This window comes from Schistocerca cancellata, chromosome 8 (assembly GCF_023864275.1).
Source record: "Schistocerca cancellata isolate TAMUIC-IGC-003103 chromosome 8, iqSchCanc2.1, whole genome shotgun sequence".
Taxonomy (NCBI): Eukaryota; Metazoa; Arthropoda; class Insecta; order Orthoptera; family Acrididae; genus Schistocerca; species Schistocerca cancellata.
The window spans coordinates 78605773-78625712 of NC_064633.1; the positions used below are offsets into that span (position 1 = coordinate 78605773).

Sequence of the window (19940 nt, forward strand, 5' to 3'; positions counted from 1 at the left end):
AGTTTTTAGCAAACAGAACACAGCATGTTGTTCTTAATGGAGAGACGTCTACAGACATTAAAGTAACCTCTGGCGTGCCACAGGGGAGTGTTATGAGGCCATTGCTTTTCACAATATATATAAATCACGTAGTAGATAGTGTCGGAAGTTTCATGCGTCTTTTCGCGGATGATGCTGTAGTATACAGAGAAGTTGCAGCATTAGAAAATTGCAGTGAAATGCAGGAAGATCTGCAGTGGATAGGCACTTGGTGCAGGGAGTGACAACTGACCTTTAACATAGGCAAATGTAATGTATTGCAAATACATAGAGAGAAGGATCCTTTATTGTATGATTATATGATAGTGGAACAAACACTGGTAGCAGTTACTTCTGTAAAATATCTGGGAGTATGCATACGGAACCATCTGAAGTGGAGTGATCATATAAAATTAATTGTTGGTAAGGCGGGTACCAGGTTGAGATTCATTGGGAGAGTCCTTAGAAAATGTGGTCCATCAACAAAGGAGGTGGCTTACAAAACACTCGTTCGACCTATACTTGAGTATTGCTCATCAGTGTGGATCCATGCCAGGTCAGGTTGACAGAGGAGATAGACAAGATCCAAAGAAGAGTGGCGCATTTCGGCACGGAGATGTTTAGCAAACTCAAGTGGCAGACTCTGCAAGAGAAGCGCTCTGCATCACGGTGTAACTTGCTGTGCAGGTTTCGAGAAGGTGCGTTTCTGGATGAGTTATCGAATATATTGCTTCCCCCTACTTATACCTGCCGAGGAGATCACGAATGTAAAATTAGAGAGATTCGAGCATGCATGGTGGCTTTCCAGCAGTCATTCTTCCTGCGAACCATACGCGACTGGAACAGGAAAGGGAGGTAATGACAGTGGCATGTAAAGTGCCCTTTGCCACACACCGTTGGGTGGCTTGTGGAGTGTTAATGTAGATGTAGACACACACACACACACACACACACATGCACAGGTGCAACTAGCACACTCATGATCACAGTCACTGGCAGCTAGAGTGAGACTGTGAATAGCAGTGCATGATGAGAGTAGCAGCCAAGTGGGGATAAGGAGGAGGCTTGAGTGATAGCAGGGTAGGGGTGGGGGATGGTCAAGTGTTGCTGTGAGAGTGTTCAGGGATGAGTTGGGGAGCAGAGCAGCTAGGTGCAGTTGGGAAGTTAGCCAAAATGCAGGGGAGAGTGGGGGGTTAGTGAAGAGGAGCAAAGTAAAATGACTGGGTGCGTAGGTGAATGTTCTGTACTGCTGGAGTGGGAACAGGGAAGGGTCTAGTTGTGTAAGGAAAATGACTAATGAACATTGAAGCCAGGAGTGTTATGGGAATGTAGGATAGATTGCAGTGAGAGTTGTCATCTGTGCAATTCAGAAAAGCTGGTGTTTGTGGGAAGGACCCAGATGGCACAGATTGTCAAGCAGTCATTGAAATGAAGAATGTTGTGTTGGACTGTGTGCCCAGCAAAAGCAAGGTCCAGTTGTCTCTTCGCCACAGTTTGTTAGTGATCATTCATGCAGAAAGACAGCTTGTTGGTTGTCATGCCCACATAGAATGCAGCACAATGGTAGGAGTAGGTGGTGGTGGTAGAATGTATGGGACAGGTCTTGCATCTAGATCTGTTACAGCAATATAAGCCATGAGGCAAGGTATTGGGAGCAGGGTTTGTGTAGCTATAGACTAGGATACTGTGTAGGTTGCGTGGGTGACAGAATACTACTGTGGATGGGGTGTGAAGAGTAGTTGGAAAGACATCTCTCATTTAAGGGCATGACTAGAGGTAATTGAAACCCTGCCCAAGAACGTAATTCATTTGATCCAGTATTGAGTGGTACTGAGTTACAAGGGGCATGCACTTCATGGAGTCTATCTCTCTCTCTCAACTCACCCCCAAAACTCCCTGCACTACTATGTTCTACATGCCTCCTAAAGTCCATAAATCCATCTACCCAGGATGCCCCAATTTGGCTGATTACCGTGCACCTACTGAGAGAATATCTGCTCTTGTAGACTAATACCTTCAGCCTATTACGCGCCACCTATCCTCCTGTACAAAAGATACAGATTTGCGAACAGCTAATCGCAAGGAATCTTATAATAAAAAATTCAAGACTTAATGAAATATATAATATTAATCATTATTCTACATTTTCTGAATTAAAAGCATCCATTGTTGAGAGATTTAATAGTTCATTGAGAGAAAAGATGTGGGAAAAATTCGACTTACAGGAAAATTATAAATGGATTAATATGCTCTCAAAAGTAGTTGATGAATATAGTAAGACAAAATGTTTGACAATAAAAATGAAACCAAAAGATGTGTGACATAAAAGTAGATATCTTGTGTGTTGCAAAACAACTTAAATCACTTAAGAAAGGCAAGTCTTCCAGTCCAGATGGTATACCAATCAAGTTCCTTTCAGAGAATGGAGACACAATAGCCCTTTCTTAGCAATCGTATACAACCACTCACTTGACGAAAGGTCTGTTCCTAAAGACTGGAAAATAGCACAGGTCACACCAATATTCAAGAAAGGAAATAGGAGACCCCATTGAATTACAGACCCATATCACTGACCTCAATTTACAGTAGGAATTATACTGTACTCAAACATTATGAATCACCTTGAAGAAAATGACTTATTGATACATAACCAACACGGATTCAGAAAACATCATTCTTGTACAACATAGCTAGCTCTTTATTCCCATGAAGTAATGCGTGCTGCCAACAAGAGATCTCAGATTAATTCTATATTCCTAGATTTCCTGAAGGCTTTTGATACTGTTCCTCATAAGCGACTATTAATCAAATTGAGGCATATGGAGTGCCATCTCAGTTGTGTGACTGGATTCATGATTTCCTCTCAGAAGCATCACAGTTCGTAGTGATAGATGGCAAATCATCGAATAGAACAGAAGTGATAATCAGCATTCCACAAGGTAGTGTCATAGGCCCTCTGCTGTTCCTGATTTATATGAATGATCTAGGTGATAATCTGAGCAGCCCCCTTAGATCTTTTGCAGATGACACTGTAATTTGCCGTCTAGTAAAATCATCAGATGATCAATTCCAATTACAAAATGATCCAAAGAGAATTTGTGTATGGTGCAAAAAGTGGCAATTAGCACTACACAAAGAGGTCATCCACATGGGTACTAAAAGAAATCCGATAAATTTTGGGTATACAATAAATCGCACATATTTAAGGGCTGTAAATTCGACTGAATAGCTAGGAATTACAATTACGAGCAACTGAAATTGGAAAGACCACATAGAAGGGTGGGGAAGGCGAAACAGCCACTGCACTTTGTTGGCAGAACACTTAGAAGATGTGACAAACCCACTAAAGAGACAGTCTTCATTGCACTTGTCCATCCTCTGCTGAAATATTGCTGCATGGTATGGGACCCTTACCAGGTAGGATTGACGGAGGACATTGAAAAAGTGCAAAGAAGGGCATCTCATTTCATGTTATCACACAATAGATGTGAGAGTGCCACTGATATGATAAGCGAGTTGGGGTAGCACTCACTGAAACAAAGGTGGTTTTCTTTGCGGCGAGATCTATTTACGAAAATTCAATCACCAATTTTCTCTTCCAAATGTGAAAATATTTTGTTGACACCCACCTACAATTGGAGAAATGATCATCATAATAAAATAAGAGAAATCAGAGCTTGAACGGAAATATTTAGGTGTTCCTTTTTCCCATGCACCATTCGAGAGTGGAATGGTAGAGAAGTAGTATGAAAATGGTTCGATGAACCCTCTGCCAAGCACTTAAGTATGAATTGCTGAGTATTCATGTAGATGTAGATGTAGATGTAAACAAAGAAAATGGAAAAAAATCTTATTGAAAACTGTTTATATAATAAATTTGTTAGACACTAATGCGAAATATAAAGAATGAGAAAAAGTGAGAAGAAGTAAATTGAAAGGAATATTTGAAAAAAAAATACACAGCCAATTGGCCAACAAAATTTTTGAATTTTAAGGTACTATTCATTCTAAACCAATCACATATAAATTAAGAGATGTAAATGGAGAAGAAGTAAGAGGAATTTTTACAAACGAATTATCCAGATGTCTATCTTGTTGAAAATTTTTTGAAAAAGGAAGGCAATAACAAATGTTAAATGCTTAGGTATTTATAATTCTGATGATCATTGGGTAAATGAAAGCAGTGTTATTGTTTAAGTTAAACTCATTGAAATTATATTATGATAATGAAATTGTATTATAAAATTTAAGTATGTTTCATATTGCATAAAATATTCATTATGCTTATTGCTTTATTAAAGAAAATAGAGTTTATTTTGGTATTAAAATAAAAGTTAATACGAACGACATTATGTCAGAATTATTAGAGAATTTTAAATATGATTTAACTGAATCAGACAGTTTTGATAGTAGTCATTTATTAAATGATTATAAAAATTGTTCTGTATATGGTTTTAAATTCAGTTATGGAGAAAACAGTTGGCATTTCAGTTTATTTTGTAAGAGACAGTTCCAAGATTAATTATACCATCACACAGTTGTTCTCGTAAATAATTATTCAAAATATTAAAATAATGTCTATAGCAAATAATATCCAATCTTTCCCTCATTCTTTGGAATAAATTTACTGAATTAGGTACATAATTAATTCTAAAACATTATCCACAATTTGGTTGTCTATTTCTGATAATATTTATTTGTGTTTGAAGATTTTTAAATTGAGCTTGAATAATGTAATAATCATAATTATAATCATATAAAGTTAAAATAACTGAAGCATGTCTTAAATTTTTATCAGTTAATTGAGGAATAACATGAGGTAATAAACAATTTATCTGTTCATTTCTTTAATGCAAAATTACTAAAGTTCTATCAAATTTTTCGTCTGATATTATTATATTATTTCTCTTAACTTATTCAAATCTTTTGAATGATTTATTTGGTTTATATAAGAATCTATCACATCTTTTCTTATTTTATATTCACTGTGTTCACAAATAGGTGATAAATCTTCAATATCCAGTCTTGGAAATTTTCTGCAAAAGACATCTTGTATCTCTTAATAAAGAATATAAACTGGGTTCATTAGTACTTTTTGTTGAATTTTGTATATATTATACATTTTGTATATATTTAGTTGGCCCTGCATTGGGACTATTAAAATTTCCAAATTATTTACAATATTCTTTTTAATGATGTCTTGTATTACTTTCCTAGGTCGAATACAACCTAAAAGATTAGTAACTTGATTTTCATAAAACCAAGGAATTTTCTTTTATAATTATTAAAACTTGCTTTTATTTATTTACATAGTTTACGCCCACATTGGAGCAGTAAAATCAAACATAATACAACAGAGTCTACAATGATTAAGTTTAGGTCTTAGCAGTCAGCAATTTCTTCGTTTTCCATAATTTCTTCATTTGCTGTGATCTGGCTGCTTGTTCTTCTGCAGATATGACATACTTCTGTTCTGATGGTCTGAATGTGAGACCTGTGTATTTGTTCTTGAGAAGCAATTTCTCTTTTCTGTGTTGAATTTGGTGTGTGGTGGTGTTCTGTTTATCCAGATCACGTTGTACTTCATTAAACCAGATGTTTTTAGTTTTACTGTTCCAGAAGTAGTCAAAAAATTTCTTCAGAATTATAGTACTTGGTAGGCGAGATATGTGGCTGAAAAATGCAATCCTTCTTTTCTGGATTGTTTCAATTATGGATTCACTTTCTTTATGCACTATGGAATTGGACAAAAGTCTCCACTGCCCATTAACTTGATGTTTTTACTGATAATTGTTTGGATTATTCTTCTATCAACTTTCTGTAGTTTGTCAGTTGTTGCTTGAGTATTTAGTTTGAAAAGTGTTTCACTTGCATATGTTGCTTCCAGTTTAACAATGGAGGAGAAATGTCGAAATTTAGCATTTATTGAGAGAAATTGTTTTTTGTACGTTGGCCATGTGGTTTTCTGCACTTGCTGTAGTTTTAATGTTCTACTCTCTATTGATGCTCTTTCATTAGCATTCCAGGAAATAATCTCACCAAGATATTTAAACATTTTCACTACTTTAATTTTTTGATCATTATGGAGTATGATTTGGGATGTGTCAACTGGGAAGCTAGGCATCATTTCTGTTTTCTCAAATGAAATTTACAATCCAACCTTTGCTGCTAATCATTCTAGTGTTCTGTCTGAAACTTTGGTTCATCAATATCGTTTGCTAACAGCTCCACATCATCTGCACATGCAAGGCAGTCAAGTTGAATCTTTCTTCAATTCTTTACAGATGGTGGGCATACCTTGTTCCATTCACAAAAACTTGTTTTTGTTATATATAAGTTCATTATTTTTAAGATCTACAATTGTATTCATTTATATATAATAAAATGGTTTAAATTTTAATTTGTTAAATTCTATTAAAATTTTTAATAATAAATGGGAAGTGATTTGTCCATTGTGCACTCAAGAAAAAAAATTGTAGAGAAATAAAAATTACAGTAAATAATTCACCATCAAATATGTGTTATACTGGTTATATAGAAAAGGAACAAAAAGAATATAGAGTAAATAAATCAGAATATATAAAAAAAGTTATCAAAACTGGGATAAAAAATCACTTACTTGTGAAAATTGTAAAAAAGAAGTTAAAATTCGTCTGAATATAATCACAGATATGACTCAAAAAATGAGGAAAAAGGTATCATTTATCAAAAACAAAGAGGAAAGTATTATCAAAAGGTTGAATGTTTTGTGACAAATTTGTTTGTACAAATATATGAGAAAACACATCAAAAATTACCATATCATGAAAAAAAATATTAAAAACTGACCTATAAAATTAATTATTCAAATTTTAATTCTTTAATTTTATAATGACCATAGAATGGTCGAGGACAAAGATAAAGATTCCAAGGAAACGAAGAAATGTAGGAATAGCATACAAACCAGAAATAGAAAAGCTGGACGGAGAATAATTTAAACAAGAGCAAGAAAAGCAACTACAACAAGCAAATATCAATACAAAACAAAGCGCTCGAGAAATGTATAATGCACTAGAAAAATGCATATACCAAACTCACAAGGACACAAACAAAGACAAGCATATGAAGAAAAGTCGATGCAAATTAAGTTCGAATACCATACAGTTAATCGACTATAAATCAATAATGTTAAAACTAGAGATATTTCAGATGGGAATAAAGAAGAATACGCAAAACTAGACAAAATAATGAAAGAGAAATACGGAAATATATCCGTAAGCACCGACCAGCATCAATGAGACAAATACTAGTAAGAAAGAATTCATTTAGAAAAGCGAGGATAAGCGCCCAGGGCGGGAAACGATGGATACTAGGAATGAAGAATCAAGTGGAGAACATTTAAACACTAGATAGGATATAATCAAATCAGCAACTGAATTCTACAAAGCAATATACACAAGTTATCTACCAAACAAAGCAACAGACCACAACCCTGTTGATCCAGATCCAAACGCTAATGAAACCATACCCTCTATCATACACAGCGAGGAAAGGAGCTCAAGATCTCCTAACACCATTCGTCACAGGAGTGTTCAACAAAATCATACAAACTGAAGGCATACCCGATCAGTGGAAAACAAGTAGGATTGTTCTTTTGCACAAAAAGGTACAAAAGATAACATGAAGAATTATAGATCCATAATCCTCATGTCTATCCTATATAAACTGTTAATGAAAATACTAACAAGGCGATTAACAAAACACTAGTCGAGAAGCAACGATCAGAACAAGCAGGATTCCGCAATGGATTTAGCACAGTGGACCATATTCAAACCATTAATCAGATAATAGAAAAACTGAAAGATCACCACCTGAAAATATACCTTGCTTTTGTTGATTACAGCAAAGCATTCGACACCATCGAACATCCAAACATACTTCAAGCAATAAGAAGTCAAGGAGTGGAAGCAAAATACGTCCAATTACTAAAAAACATTTGAAACCACAGCTTCGCTAGGATTAAAACCGAAAAGACGGGCCAACCTATCTGCATAAAAAGAGGAGTTAGACAAGCTATCCCATCTCCCCAAAACTATTTACCTGCATACTGGAGGACATATGCAGGAAACTAAAATGGAATAAGAAACACTAACAAATTTGAGGTTCACTGACGACATTGTCTTCTTCACCAAAACAGCAAGGGAACTGCAATCAACACTCCAGGAGCTTAAGACACAAAGTAAGATGGCAGGACTGACTATGAACAAATCTAAAAAGCAATTAATGACAAATGGATTAGAAACCCCAATATATCTTGAAGGAATGGAACTAATGTATGCAACACAATACATATAACTAAGCCAAATAATTTCTTTTAACAACCAAATGGAAAAAGAAATAAAACCAAGAGTTTCCTTAGCTTGGAAAGCTTCCTGGGCCTTAAATTCCATATGCTAGACAGAACCCTGAATAGGAGGCTCAGAATGGAGACACTCAAAAGCTGCGTTTTTCCAGTGACATTTTATGGATGTCAGACATGGGCTCTCAAAGTGAGAGAGAGAAACACTCTATAGGTATGCCAATGGAAAATGCAGAGGAAGATCTTTGGCATCTCTCTGAAAGGCAGAATATCGAACACCTTGATACACAAGATGTCAGCAACAATAGACATAGCAAAACAGGCTTTGAAGACCAAATGGAAATGGGGCGACCACGTGGCAAGGCTGCAAGACAACAGTTGGATGGAATGAGCTATCACGTAGGAACCCTACATCAGCAAGAGACTCCCAGGGAGACCAACACCCAAGTGATCAGACTTATTCTGAAAACAATCAGGAAGACAGTGGACCAGCATAGTCAGTAACAGAAAGGAGGGGAAAGAACTAGAACTACAATTAAGTGATCAAAAGTAATTGAATGTGTAGTGTGTATTAAGTGTGATACCCTTTTACACAGACTAGATCACCGTGTGAGTCTTTAAAAGCAGTTACCCCTACTTGTGGGAGGCCTTTGCCTTCAATGGGACAACACAGGCTACTTCCATTCATTCATTCCTTCATACAGTAAAGTGTTAATTCCATCTACTAATATAATCTGTTTATCATCGACATACTTAAAACAATTTTATTATATTTAACTGTTTGTAATTCTTGTTTAAAAGATCCAATCCTACTCATTTTTTATATTATTTTTTGTTACTAAACAATTATTATAATCATTGAAAGGTATTTTATTTCTTACAACAGATTTTTTTAATTCCTTTTGATTTTTTATATTCTCGGTCTTCTACTCCTTAAGCATACATTTCCAATCATAAACTAACGTTTTCTAACATAAGTTTTCCACACTTTTCTTCTTTCATTTTTCCTAAAACTTTCATGTTTGTTTGTGGTTGCTATTTCATAAATATTAGCTTTTGAATAATGGCTTGTGTCAAATTCGTTTATCATTTATTTAATGACTTTATAAAAATCTTCGGTTTGTCTGCAATATAACGAAAATCACACATTTTTATTTTTGAAACATCTACAAACACAAATACAAATATAAGTGTTTTATTCCACTGTTGAGGATATTTACATGAAATTGGTGTTGTCAGTGTTTACATAATAATAATAATAACAATAATAATAGTATAAACTTTGACATGACAAATGTTATTAATTACAATATAATAATCCAGTATGGATGCAATACATATTTGTGCAAATGTAAATAACAACAAGAAATTTCCTAATAGATCAATTACAAGATAAATGAACTACATTGTTCAGTGAATGACAACTAAATAATCAAACAGATAATTAATATTAAGTACATGAAACAATAATAAAATTGTTGTGCAGTGTGGCATATGTATAGTTATTTTACTTTTGATCCACCTCGAAAGACTAGTTTTACATTTATTTACTGGCACTGTGCAGGCATTTTCAGGTAATTTGTTGAGGTAGACAAGAACAAGGTATTTGTAGCTGTTATGTGTCTTTGCAAGCCTAGCATGTGGCATATTAATTGTATGCCCACTTGTTATGTTATGGTCATGAACTGTTCTCCTTAAGCAAAATTTACTCAGATTCTCTTTAACGAAGACAAGGCAGTTGTAAATATACAGGCCAGACACTGTCATTATATTTAGTTTCTCAAAACAATCTCGACCTGATTTATATGGGCTACGTCCTGCTATGCACTTTATGACTTTCTTTTGCCATTTAAACACTAATTTTGAGCCTACAGAATTGCCCTGTAATGTTATTCCATAACTCAGGTGCGAATGGGAGAATGCAAAATACGCATACAACAGACGTTCTTTACTGACACTGCTCCTCAGCTTGTACAACAGATATACGGTGCGTGCCAATTTGCCACATATTTTCCCTGTGTGATCTAAAATACTCATTCCAATGAAAATTCGTTGATTGAATTTTACTGCTGTTTTTCATTTTAAATGCTAATTGATTTTCTGAAAATACAGTAGAATGTCCATAGTTTGGTTTGGAAAGATAATACATGTAATGTTTAGGATTTGTTACCATTTTAACATTCTGTGAATTTCCAATATTTTCCAATATTTTACAAAAAACAAAGTTATTCATTAGTATATAAAAATCCTTTTCAAATTCATTTTTTTCTAATTTTTGTATCAAAATCAATGTGTTTTTTCAATTAATCTGATTGTTCGAATGACAAGATTCTATGCACTTTTCTTAATTTTAATCCAAGTTTTAAACACTGTTTAAGATCTCCATAATGTAAAATATATTTTTCTATTTATTTGATGTTGTTAATGATTTATTTCCTCTTCCAAGTGCTAATGGTAAATTCTTGTGTAAGTCATGTAATCCAGTTGGATATTTTAAATCGTCCTCTAAAGTATAACCACATTCATTATCATCTAATGTTTCTAGTAGTTTTTTCAGTTTCTCAATTTTCCAGATCTAACTATTCAAAATTTTTAAATAGTAAAGATTGTGACATTGCCCAACCATGCAATTTATTTGCATACAGACATGTAATGTAATTTGATCGTTTTTCTGGTTTAAAATTTTTCCTGTATTTATTATTTGGTTTAGCATATCTTTTATTATTTTGTGAAATTCCTCCTCGAATTCCTTTTTCATTAAATAAAAACAAGTAATAAATCTAGTTCAGTTTTAGTCATTTTTAACATAGAATCCCCAGACAATCCTGGAGCAGTAAAATAACAAGCCGAATCAAGTTTATAAGATATAAAAAATTTTCAAAAATATATGCCAATATTAAAACATCAAATTTTTTACATAATCTTGTATATTCATGTAAATTATTAATATCAAATTTTTTCAAAATTAGATGTGTTTGATTTATTAAGTCTTATATAAAAATAAACCTAATAAAAACTTTCTTTGTTTGGTAATTTTGTTCCTTTTAATTGTTCTCCTTTTTTAATAACTAAATCAAATTGTTCACTTTTGAAATATTTTGATGTTTCTTTAAATTGTTCTTCCATAAGATTCGAAAACAATTTAGCAATACTTGAAGCTATAAACTTAAACGTATCCAAAAATCTTAAAAATAACATGCTGTGTCCTCCCTTCCAAAAAGTCCTCAATCCAGTCACAAATTTCACTTTATACCCTATAGGATCATACTTCTAACAGTAAGCATAGGTGTAGTATTGAGTCAAGTACTTCTGAGAAATCAAGAAATACTGCATCTACATGGTTGCCTGAGACAAATACTTTTCGGAAATGAAGAAGTACTACATCTACATGCTTGCCTTGATCCAAAGCTTTCAATGTCATGTGAGAAAAGTGTGCGCTGTGTATCACATGATCAATGTTTTTGAAAACCGTGCTGGTTGGAATTGAGGAGGTCATTCTGTGGAAGATACCTCATTATGTTTGGGCCCAGAATATATTTTAAGATTCTACATCAAATTGATGTCAAGGATAATGGACAGTACTTTTGTGGATCACTTATACTACCCTTCTTGTATATATGTGTGACATGTACCTTTTTCCAAGAACTGGGTACAGTTCTTTGTTTGAGGGATCTATAATAGATTATAATTAGAAGAGAGGCTAACTGTGCCGCAGATTCAGTATAGAATGTGATAGGATTCCATCAGAGCCTGGAGCATTGTTCAGTTTTAATGATTTCAGCTGTTTCTCAGCACCACTGACACTAATACTTATTTCATTCATCTTTTTAGTAGTAGGAGGATTAAACTGGGCAATTCTCCTTGGTTTTCCTTCATAAAGGAATACTTGAAAAGGAGTTAAGCATTTCAGCTTTTGCTTTGCTACCCTCAGTTACAGTTCCTGTCTCCAGTCTCATGGACACTAACATTAGTGCCACTAACAGCCTTTACATATGACCAGAATTTCTTTGGATTCTGTGAATAGTCACTTGACAATATTCTGCTACAGTGGTCACTGAAAGCACCACACATTGCTCTCTTGACAGCCAACTGTGTTTCATTCAGCATCTCTCTATCTATAGCCCTATATGTCATTTCACACCTATTATGCAGTAATCTCTGTTCCTCATAAGTTTCTTTACAGTGGACATTCCCTTCCATTACCGACTGTTCTACTGGGTACATATCTCTGCAGTGCATGGTCAACTATTCTTTTAAACTTCTACATGCTCCTGCCCTGTGCTGAAAGTTTCACGCCCCTCACTGAGATATGACACTACTGATTTTTTATCAAGTTTACTGAACATATATATCTTTCTGCTTGTTTTAATTTTGCACTTTGCACTTTGGTAGTCATTGTTGCCACAACCACATCATGGTAACTGAATCCAGTTTCATGTCAACATCCTCAAAAACGTCAGGTCTATTTATTGTCATTAGATCCAATATATTTCCATCATCAGAGGGGTTCCTACCTATCTGTTCTAGATAGTTTTCAGAGAAGGCATTTAGTTAAGTTTCACAGGGTGTCTTATCATTCCCACCACAAACAAAACAATAATTTTCACAGTTAATTGTTGGATGATTAAAGTTTCCACCGATGACAACAGTGTGGTTGTGGAATTATCATGCAAGTGAACTGAGGTTTTGTCTGAAGTTTTCAGTTACATCATGAGATGAGTTTGGTGGGTGATAAAAGGATGCAATTATCATTTTATGTCCACCCCTGATACTAAATCTGTCCCAAACAATCTCACGTGCAGCTTCAATTTCTCCCTCAGTGAATCTGAGTTTCTTGTCTACTGCGAGAAATACACCATCTCCATTTCCCATTTGCAAATCCTTTTGATATACACTTAAATTTTCCCAAAGAATCTCACTGCTGTCAGTTTCAGGTTTCAACTAGCTTTCTGTACCTATTGTTATGTGAGCTTCATTGCTTTTCATGAGCACTTCAAACTCTGGCACTTAGTTGCAAATGCTTTGGTTATTTACCATTAGGATTTTAATACTCTCGCCTTGGGAGGCATTTCTGTCAATCTTACCTGAGCAGCAGCCTCTGATGTGTGGTGCACACCCATCAACAACAACAAATAAAAGGCTGTTGGGCAGAAGAAATGCTGAGCCTCCTTCTCATCTCAATTATTTTTTATGTGTGGGCCTGAAGAAAAAGAAGGGACAACAGTAGGTAGTGTCAGGAGTCTCCTCTCTCCTATCTCAAGGCAGACTCCAATGGATTCTCAGTCAGGTAACAGCACTAATAGAATGAAAAAGCAAGAGGAAGGCATCTCTTTCTTTCATCAAAACATAAGGGGCCTCTTAAACAAAACAGATCAACTCCTTATTAACATTAGTGAAAAGGACAGTATAAATAATGTCCAGATTTTGTGCCTAACTGAGCACCATGTTACTGATAAATGTGCCTTGCCATCTATAGTAAGTTATACTTTAGTAACATACTTCTGTAGGGAAAGTAAAGATAAAGGTGGAGTAGCAATTTATGTTAAGGATAGTGTAGCAAACAAAGCTATAGATATTAAGAAATATTGTGTGGAACAACAATTTGAGGCATGTGCCACAGAAATAACAACTAAATTCTACCCAATAATAGTGTTGGCTGTCTACAGGGCTCCTTCAGGTGACATAAAAACTTTTCTGCATTCAATGGAACTCCTACTGTCATGGTTACTTTCAAAAGCGAAGGATATTGTAGTATTAGGTGATTTCAATATAAACTTTTTGACAGAAAATAAGAATAAAATAGACTTTGAGATTGTGATGACCTTACACAATCTGACATCAGTAATAAACATCCCAACAAGAGTTACATCTGAGTGCCAAACTATGATAGACAACATTTTTTTAGATGTAAATAGACATCAGAATTATATTTTCAGGCAGGTTATAAGTGGGCTTTCAGATCATGATGGACAAATTCTCACTATTTATGACATTAATCTGTTAAAAAAAGAATTTCCTTGATGGAAATTCATAAGAGTAATTAATGAAGAGGCGAAAGGAACTTTCAACCACAGGTTGCAGCAAATGGATTCGTCTTTAGTATATAGCCATGATGATGTTGATACTAAATTTAACTGTTTTATAAATGAATTCTGTGCTCTTTTTGAAGAAATATTTCCCAAGAAATGGGTCAGAAACAGGGCTTCCAATTCTGTAAGCAAGCCTTGGATTACAAAAGGTATAAAACAGTCATGTAAAACCAAAAGGGAAACTTATGCTGCAATAAGATTCTGTAAAGATGTAGAAAAATGGGAACACTATAGAATATACTGTAAAATTTTGAAGAAACTAATACAGAAATCAAAAGCCCTTTATTATGAGAAGAAAATAGATAATTCTAATAATAAAATAAAAGCAATTTGGAGCATTGTAAAAAAAGAAACAGGAAGAGATACAACAAGTAAAGAAGATATAAATAATATCATATATGAAGGTATCCTAGTAGATAACCCCAAAACGGTGGCTGAGATTTTTAATAAACACTTCCTATCAGTAACTCAACAGATTGGTTGCAAGCCCGATGTTGATGAAGCTGTAACTCTTTGTCGAGCCGTATATTCAAACACAATTTCAGAAATGCACTTTAATCCTGTCACTGTAGACGAAATTCAAAAAATCATCATGTCTCTAAAAAGTAAGAATTCTGCAGGGGTTGATAATATATCTAGTAATTTATTGAAATATTCTTGTGTGTGGATAAGGGACATTCTCTGTCATATTTTCAATGCTTCCCTTCAGAAAGGTGTTGTTCCCAGTAGACTTAAGTATGCCATTGTGAAGCCCCTGTACAAAAAGGGTGATAAAGCTGAACTAACTAACTATCGACCTATCTCTTTGTTGACAGCTTTCTCCAAAATTCTAGAAAAGCTAATACATTAAGAATTACTGATCATCTCATGAAGAACGGAGTTCTCAGTAAGAGCCAGTTTGGCTTTCAAAAGGGCCGTTCAACAGAAGATGCAGTCTACGCACTTGCAAATGAAGTCCTAGAAACTCTTAATGAAAAAATGCTAGCACTTGGTGTCTTCTGTGATTTATCCAAAGCGTTTGACTGTGTTGATCACCAGATTCTCTTGCAAAAAGCAAAATTAGTAGGAATAAGTGGTGTTGCAGGCAATTGGCTACAGTCGTACCTCCAAGACAGAAAACAAAAAGTTGTGTTGAATAGCTCGGGTGGAGTATGTGACACTTCCTCAGATTCTGAATGGAGTTCCATTACATGTGGAGTGCCCCAGGGCTCAATTGTTGGGCCACTATTATTCCTGATTTTTATAAACGATCTACCATCATGTACAAGCCTGCCGTGTAAATTTACATTATTTGCTGATGATACCACAATTTTTATGAGCAGTAGAACAGACAACACTCTTGAGGAACTCATTAATCACATACTCTCAGATATGGTTAATTGGTTCAAGGTGAATGGTCTCTCATTAAATTCCAGTAAGACCAGCTTTATTCAATTCTGTACAAAAACAGAAAAAGAGAGAGAGATAAGTGTGACATGTGGTAATCAACCAATAGTTAGAATGGAAACAACAAAATTTCTTGGAGTGCACATTGACAAGAAAATGAACTGGTCTTCACATATTATTGATCTCTGTAAGAGGCTTAGCTCTGCTACCTATGCTTTACGGGTTGTCACTACATGTGTTGAACCTAACACTGCAAAAGTGGCATATTATGGCTATTTTCATTGTCTCATTGAGTACGGAATTATTTTTTGGGGCAACCAGCCATTAGCAAGGAAAGTGTTCATTGCACAGAAGCGAGCTTTAAGAATTATATGTGGATTGCGCCCAAGAGACTCTTGTAGAAATAGTTTTCGTAATCTTAAAATATACACAACTACATGCCAATATTTTTTTTCTCTCATGTGTTTTGTTTGTAAAAATATAGATATATTTCAACCAAACAGTAATTATCATGTGCATAACACACGGATGAAGAATGACATACACAGTGAACTCAGAAATTTGAGCTTGGCACAAAAAGGTGTCCACTACACTGGAACAAAACTCTTCAATGCTCTTCCTCCCGAAATAAAGACAAAGATTCATAACAATAGTGAGTTTAAGAAAGCTCTAAAAATATTTTTGCTAGAAAAAGCTTTTTACAGTCTAGATGAATTTTAACTAAATAAATTGTAATATTTTAATACTATATAATACAAGTTGACATAATGCCACTATGAATTTTATTTAACCTGAGCTCTGTAACTGTGTGTGCTCCATATCTGTTTTCTGTAGTGTTTTAATTATTCTAAGAAAATATGTATTTTCTTTTTCTGTATTGCTGCCCAATGAATTTACTGTATAAATTTTTATATAATTATGTACTCAAATTTCTGTATATGCTATAAGATTATCAGATTGTAATTGTAAAAAACTGACTTGTTCCACGTCCTTGTGTATCCAACACAGTTGGACCTATGGAACACGAAATAAATCAAATCAAATCAAATCACCTGCCCTATTTAGGGGGACCTTACAGTTTTCAACCCTTTGATGCAGCTCAAGAAAGTCACAGCCTAGCTTGAGACTTCAAAGTCTCTGGTTCAGTCCTTTCACTCATTTCAAAACCAAAGGACCACGATCAGTTCTGGGGACAATGCTGCAAATTGTGAATTTTGTTGAAACTCCAAATGCAAGGCTTGTCTACTCAGCCTTCTCTGCCAGTCACTGGAACGACCCAAGCATGACCTCAGAGCCCAGACAATAAGCATCATTTGTTCCAATATGCAGCACAATCTGCAGTTGCTTGCACCCTGTTCCCTCAGTGGTTGCCAGAATAGCCCCTTCAACATGCTGAATATGCTGGCGTAAGCTATCGCCAACACACCGGTCAGCAAAGATGAGGTGTGAAGATTGATAAGTGGGCATAGTGTCAAGTACACCTATCATGAGAGAGGCCAGAGACACACCCACAATAACACGCCACCAATGTCCTCTCAACAGCATGTAATTAGGCCGCCACCGTTGACTGGAGGGCCTCACTCGCTCACTGACACACTGGCCCACTCATTCCAGTTGGCATATGTCAGTACATTTGCAGAGCGGGCTCAGTTCACATCACAGGGTACGATAGTACATAATGACCAGATTAGTGACTATAGTGTGATTAAAGTTTGTGATAGCAAGATTACTGATAATTTCTTCAAGAGAACTGTTACTGATAGGCTTGTACCACTGAACATGGACTCTATTCTAGTTAAGTAAATATTCATGTAAATAAAGAACCATGTTAATCCATGCGTGAGTCTGTGTTGTAGAAAGAAGACACTGGCCACCCATAGCAACATCCTCTCTTTTGCTTCCTTGAAGTATAAGACTCTACACTGAATGAAGCCCCCAGGCATACACACTGAGTGCACATGGTGTCCTTTACTGTCCCTTGCTGCTATTCATTTATTTGTTTATTTGCTGTCCATATAACAATCAGTTTTTTGACATTGTCATAGATTTTGGTTCACATATACAAAGGTTTAGTTAACATATGTAAGTGCACACATTGATGTAAAAAGTGAAGATCAGAAATTATCATTTTTTGCTACAAAAACAAACTTAAGCTATATACACTGTTTTACTGAGATACTTCACAACTTGAAATATAAATGCATACATTGGTATAGTGTGTGAAGATCAGAAATTATCATTTTTATGTAGCAGAAACAAACTTACACTATATACACTGTTTTACAAAGGGATATTACAACTTGAAAGCTTCTACTGAATAACACCTTTTCCCTATTAATAAATGTTTAAGTTTATTCTTTAAAGTATTTAAATTAGCTGTCTTGGGTGTTGTGACTTGGCAATCTTTCAAAGATACAGTGTACACACGTCTTACTCTGTTTACTTGATCTGTGACTTCATGTATTGCGTCATCCTTGTAATATATTTGTTCAACTTGAAGTTATAACATTGGGGTCAGATGGAAGTCTATTATAAAAGATGGTTCCTGTTGTATGTGGACTACAGTCTCAATCTTTTTTTTTTTTTTTTTACTTGCAATTCTGGGAAAGTTTTCCCTTCCCCACATATTGTATATATATACATTACTGTTTGTTACATTATGTTCTGGATTTTTTTCACAGACATTATTGCTTGCAGGATGTACATAGACTAGGTGGTTTGTATTTTATGTTTTCTGAAGATTCCTGTGGAAGGCTCTCTCCTGTTTACCTTAGCTACCACTCTTACTGTCTTTTTTGTAGTCTGAAGAGCATGTCTGTATAGACAGCTGGTGCCCCACTCTATATCTCAATACCATACTGAATATGTGGACGTATCTCTCCAAAGTATATTTGTCTCAAGGTATCATGATCCAGGAAGGCTGAGACCCTTTTCAGCAGATAGACATTCATAATGATTTTCTTACAAACATGGTCTATATGTTCTTTCCATGACAGGTGTTTGTCAACAATTATACCCAAACGTTTGTGTCTGTTACATAGCTACAGGCCAATACAGGTGTAAATAGAGTTATATTTATGTTCTGACTGTAACTAAGCATAAATTGCATTGTCACTGTCTTCTCTTTATTTATGAGCAGCTTATTTGCAGTAAGATAACTTGTCAGAAAATTATAATTGTTTTCACTACTGTCTGTAGTAATTTGCAAATCATGCCCACAGCTGACAAAAGGTGTGTCATCAGTATAGCTTACAACCTTGCAGTTTTGGGGTTCAGTTAAATCATTAATGTACACAAGAAATAGAAAAGGCTCCAATGTACTTCCTTGGGGCACAGCACATTGAAGTATCCTGTAGGTGGATTTGGTTATTACCAACAGTTCATTCCTATTATAAGTTAGCTTGACACACAGTTTTCTGTCTTTCAAATAGGAGGCAAGTAGTTGTAAGGCTACCCCTCTCATCCATATGCTTCCAGTTTATGCACAGTATGAAAAGCTTTACTCACTTCCAGGGAGGTACCTGCTACCTTGTCTACTTCATCTTGCTCATTTAATATTTCATGTATAAAAATGGGTATTGCTGTACAGTATACCTTCCTTTTCTAAAACCATGTTGTAGATTGTTAAACAGCTTATGTTTGATGAAATGTCCCTCAAATTGATTTAATATTGCTTTCTCTAATGTTTCCAAGCTCAGAAGTTGATGATATTGGCCTATAGTTTTCCATGTCAGTTTCTCTTCTCTGCTTATAGACTGGCAGGATTTCAGTGATTTTCAGAAGATCAGGGAATTCTCCATGGTAGAGGGGGTTATTTATTAAATGTGTCAAAGGCTTCACTAATTCTCCTCTACATACTTTTAGTAGTCTAGGTGAAATGTCATCCCAACCACAAGACATCTTAACTTGAAATTTTGAAATGATTGCTAGGAGGACTCTCTCAATAATACCATGGAAGAAAAACAGTCAAAAGCCTGCTTTTTGTAACATTTAAATTGCATGTCCAGTCATGTGTTTCATTTTTGCAGCTGTATTAAACATCTTGTAATGTTCTCTGGCAGCACACATCCAAAGTGAAATTTAAAAATTTCGATGTATAATACTTACTG

The 19940-nt window shown here is 34.9% G+C and overlaps 1 protein-coding gene across 1 annotated transcript; it reads right to left on the reverse strand.

Moving 5' to 3' along the window:
- Positions 1-9442: 9442 nt before the first annotated feature.
- On the reverse strand, positions 9443-19731 carry LOC126095370 (uncharacterized). Its single transcript, XM_049910176.1, has 4 exons — positions 19506-19731; positions 13441-13496; positions 10424-10538; positions 9443-9522 (listed from the first exon to the last, which is right to left on the reverse strand). The coding sequence occupies exons 1-4, from the start codon at positions 19729-19731 to the stop codon at positions 9443-9445; spliced, it is 477 nt and encodes a 158-aa protein (XP_049766133.1).
- Positions 19732-19940: the final 209 nt, after the last annotated feature.

Bases quoted from the DNA above. Each gene is read 5' to 3' on its own strand.
- LOC126095370 (XM_049910176.1), bottom strand. From the start codon at position 19,731: ATGTCTTGTGGTTGGGATGACATTTCACCTAGACTACTAAAAGTATGT. The intron at 13,497-19,505 runs GCAATATTAAAT...TCTGCCCAACAG, and splicing joins GCTTGGAAACATTAGAGAAA to CCTTTTATTTGTTGTTGTTG. The intron at 9,523-10,423 runs GTAAAATTCAAT...TTGTGTTTGTAG, and splicing joins ATTTAAAATGAAAAACAGCA to ATGTTTCAAAAATAAAAATG.